At 48.9% G+C, this 3,103-nt stretch overlaps 1 protein-coding gene across 1 annotated transcript; it reads left to right on the top strand.

Annotated features, from left to right (window-relative positions):
* Positions 1-1,128: 1,128 nt before the first annotated feature.
* LOC119305388 (probable calcium-binding protein CML35) lies at positions 1,129-1,951 on the top strand. The gene has a single exon (XM_037581916.1). It carries the CDS (start codon positions 1,203-1,205, stop codon positions 1,752-1,754), a length of 552 nt encoding a protein of 183 aa, XP_037437813.1. The 5' UTR covers positions 1,129-1,202; the 3' UTR covers positions 1,755-1,951.
* The last annotated feature ends 1,152 nt before the right edge of the window (positions 1,952-3,103 follow it).

Below are 3,103 nucleotides of genomic sequence, written 5' to 3'. Positions count from 1 at the left end.
ATGAACATTTATCGTTCACAAGCATTTTCAATTTTTTTGTTCGTGGGCATTTTTTTAAAGTCACGAATCAAAAATATTTTTAATAAATATTTTTTATTTATCATTGGCGAACTTTTTAAAAGTCGTGAATCACAATTTTTTTAATGTTCACAACTTTAAAAAAATGTTCGCGACTCAAAAATATTTTTCAAATTTATCGTTCTCGACCGTTTTTTAAAGTTGTGAACAAATAGTTTTCAAATTAATAATTTAAGAACATTTTTAAATTTATCATTCAAAAACATTTTCAATTTTTTCGTTCCTGGACATTTTTTTAAAGTCACAATCACAAATATTTTTTAATTTATCATTCGCAAACATTTTTTAGAGTCGCGGATCACCATTTTTTTTAAACGTTCGCGAACAGTTTTTTTGAAGTCGTGAACAAATAGTTTTCAAATTTATCGATCACGAACATTTTCTTAAAGTCACGAATCACATATATTTTTAAAGTCGTGAACAAATTTATTGCGCTTGCCCGTTAGAGGGAGAAAACCGGGCAGCTGGCCGGTTCAGATGACCTGTGTGACCTATCTGCACCCATAATGCAAGTTCTATGATGAGTTTTTCCAGTTTGCAAGTACCGTGACTTAAGTGCACCCGCAGCGCAAGTTCTCGGACCGCCAGTGCCATTTACTCGCAAGAAAACCCTAGTTGCCACTTGCCACGCGATGGCGCCGTGGAAATCTCCATTAATCTCATCGTAAGATTGGATGCTATTGAAAAAGAAAAACTATGTTGAATAACTAGCGGAGAGTTTGCATGATTAGTGTTGTCATCGTTTTCGCATTTGATATGTATCTGGTCATTTTCGACGAAGAGGGCTGGCTAAATTTAATTAAACCCTCCATGATTTGTCCACCTCTCACCTTCATGACACTGTTAAAATTTAGACTAAATTGGTAAGTAGGTTTCATGCAAACGAACGAAAGAAGCCCTCAAAGCGGAGGAGGCGAATAAATCGCAGGAAAGGTAGGTCCGGGCGAACCAGTACGTTTTTCCCGCGCGAAGCTTCCTCGAAGCTCACCTCCTTCGCGTCTGCGATGACCCTTATAATTCTCCCCCGGCCGTCTACTCTTCCGCAGCTCCGCCACCATCCCCGCCTTCCTCTCTCTCTCCTCCTGTCCACTCTTTCGCGAGATACGTACGAGCCTAGGACAGCCATGAAGTTCTTCGGTTCCTCCACGTCCAAGAAGGAGAACAAGGGGAAGAAGAGATCCAAAAGGAGCGGCAACGGCGGCTCCTTCGCCTCCACCGCGTCGCCGTCGGCATCAGATGACCAGTCTGTCACAACGCCGAGATCCGTCCTGCCGTCGTCTTCGGGGCTGGCGGCACCGTCCGGCTCCGGGACGACCAAGAAACCGGCCCTGGTCGCCGTGACGCGGTTGGAGTTGGAGGTGGCGCTGCGTACGGTCGTGTCGACAGAGGAGGAGCTGGCCGCGATGCTCGCCGAGGCGGAGGCCGGCCTCGCGCTTGAGGGGATCGTGGCCGCGGAGGTCGCGGACGAGGGCGAGCTGAGGGACACATTTGCGGTGTTTGACGCTGACGGGGACGGGAGGATCTCCGCCAAGGAGCTCCGTGCCGTGTTGGCCTCCCTCGGCGACGAGCGGTGTTCCGTCGAGGACTGCCGCCGCATGATCGGCGGCGTCGACACCGACGGCGACGGCTTCGTCTGCTTCAACGAGTTTACGCGCATGATGATGCTTGCGCCGTGAATTGTTGCTGATACGTGTCCCTATCTAAATTATACTAACAGCCTAACTACCGTTGTTCGTTCATTATTAGTGAGTAAATTAGGTTTTGTTCTTGATTTTCGATGTGGTTGTGTACTCATGGTGATGAAATCACTCGACCGGCCAACTAATCACGACGAAGAGGCCAAAATGAATATTAAGGTATGTTTGATTTGCAACTTTCTCCGAAACATCCCTCGAAATAGACTTTCGCCCCGCTTTATAAATAAGGCATACGTTCCTACAACTACAACTAAGTTTCAATCATAACCATAAAAGAAAACTACTGGGGCCATAGCACAAACACGCCCAAACGAAAGAAGAAGAAACATAAAAGGACCGCCAAGGCAAGCTACGAAGCAGACGAACGGTCCGAGAGCCGGCGCGTGGAAGACAGCAGAGTGGCCAGATAGAGCTGAAGCCGGTCACGATCTCTCGGCCTAGCGAGCGGATGCCAGTGTTGCAAGAAGGCAAGAAATCTGAAGAACGAGTCAGAAGCACGCCGCGGGAACACCCGCTCAATCACCATCTTATTGCGAATAGTCCAAAGTGTCCACATCATAGCCACGAAGATAAACCAGAACAGTCGGCGCTTACGGCCAACCTGAGTGGCCCCTTACCTGCAGAAACTTTGCAAGGTCATGGGCCTCCCACTCCGGTCCCAGAGCCTCATGAACAAAGCACCAAAGTGCCTGTGCTGCTATACACGAGAACAAAATGTGCATTCCCGTTTCCGGGACGAGGCAAAGGGGGCAAAGGCCATTGCCCGGACCATGGCGTTTCAGCACCTCGGTCCCCGCAGGTAAACGATCTCTGAGAAGCTGCCACACGAAAATCTTGATCTTCAGGGGCATCGGCGCCTTCCACAATGGGGATAACCACTAGAGAACCGGTAGCCGGCATAGCGCCTGATAAGCGGAACTTACGGAGAATTCTCCCGAAGGAGAAAGACTCCAAGAAACAGTGTCAGGATCCTGGGACAGAGGAAGAGGGACTACTTCCCTCAAGTCTTCCCATTCTTGCACCTCAGCTGGTCCGAATGAGCGGCGGAACGCAATATTCCACCCTCATCCAAAGCAGCTTCAGAAACAAGAACAACCGGGTCGTCACAAATCGCAGAGCCTCGGAAACCGCATGTGGAGAGGCTCCCCATCAAGCCAGGGGGCCAACCAAAACTGGGTCCTGGACCCATTACCAACCGAGAACCGCAAACCTAGCCTAATCTCCTCCTTGATGTCCTGGATAGATTTCCAAAACTGGGACCCAGCCGAGAGCGAGCAAGCCAAGAGGGGCTGGCCCTATAGGTACTTGGACTCAATCAGCTGCAGCCA

Source organism: Triticum dicoccoides, chromosome 5B (genome assembly GCF_002162155.2).
Source record: "Triticum dicoccoides isolate Atlit2015 ecotype Zavitan chromosome 5B, WEW_v2.0, whole genome shotgun sequence".
Lineage (NCBI taxonomy): Eukaryota > Viridiplantae > Streptophyta > Magnoliopsida > Poales > Poaceae > Triticum > Triticum dicoccoides.
This window is presented reverse-complemented; position numbering and strand designations above follow the sequence as displayed.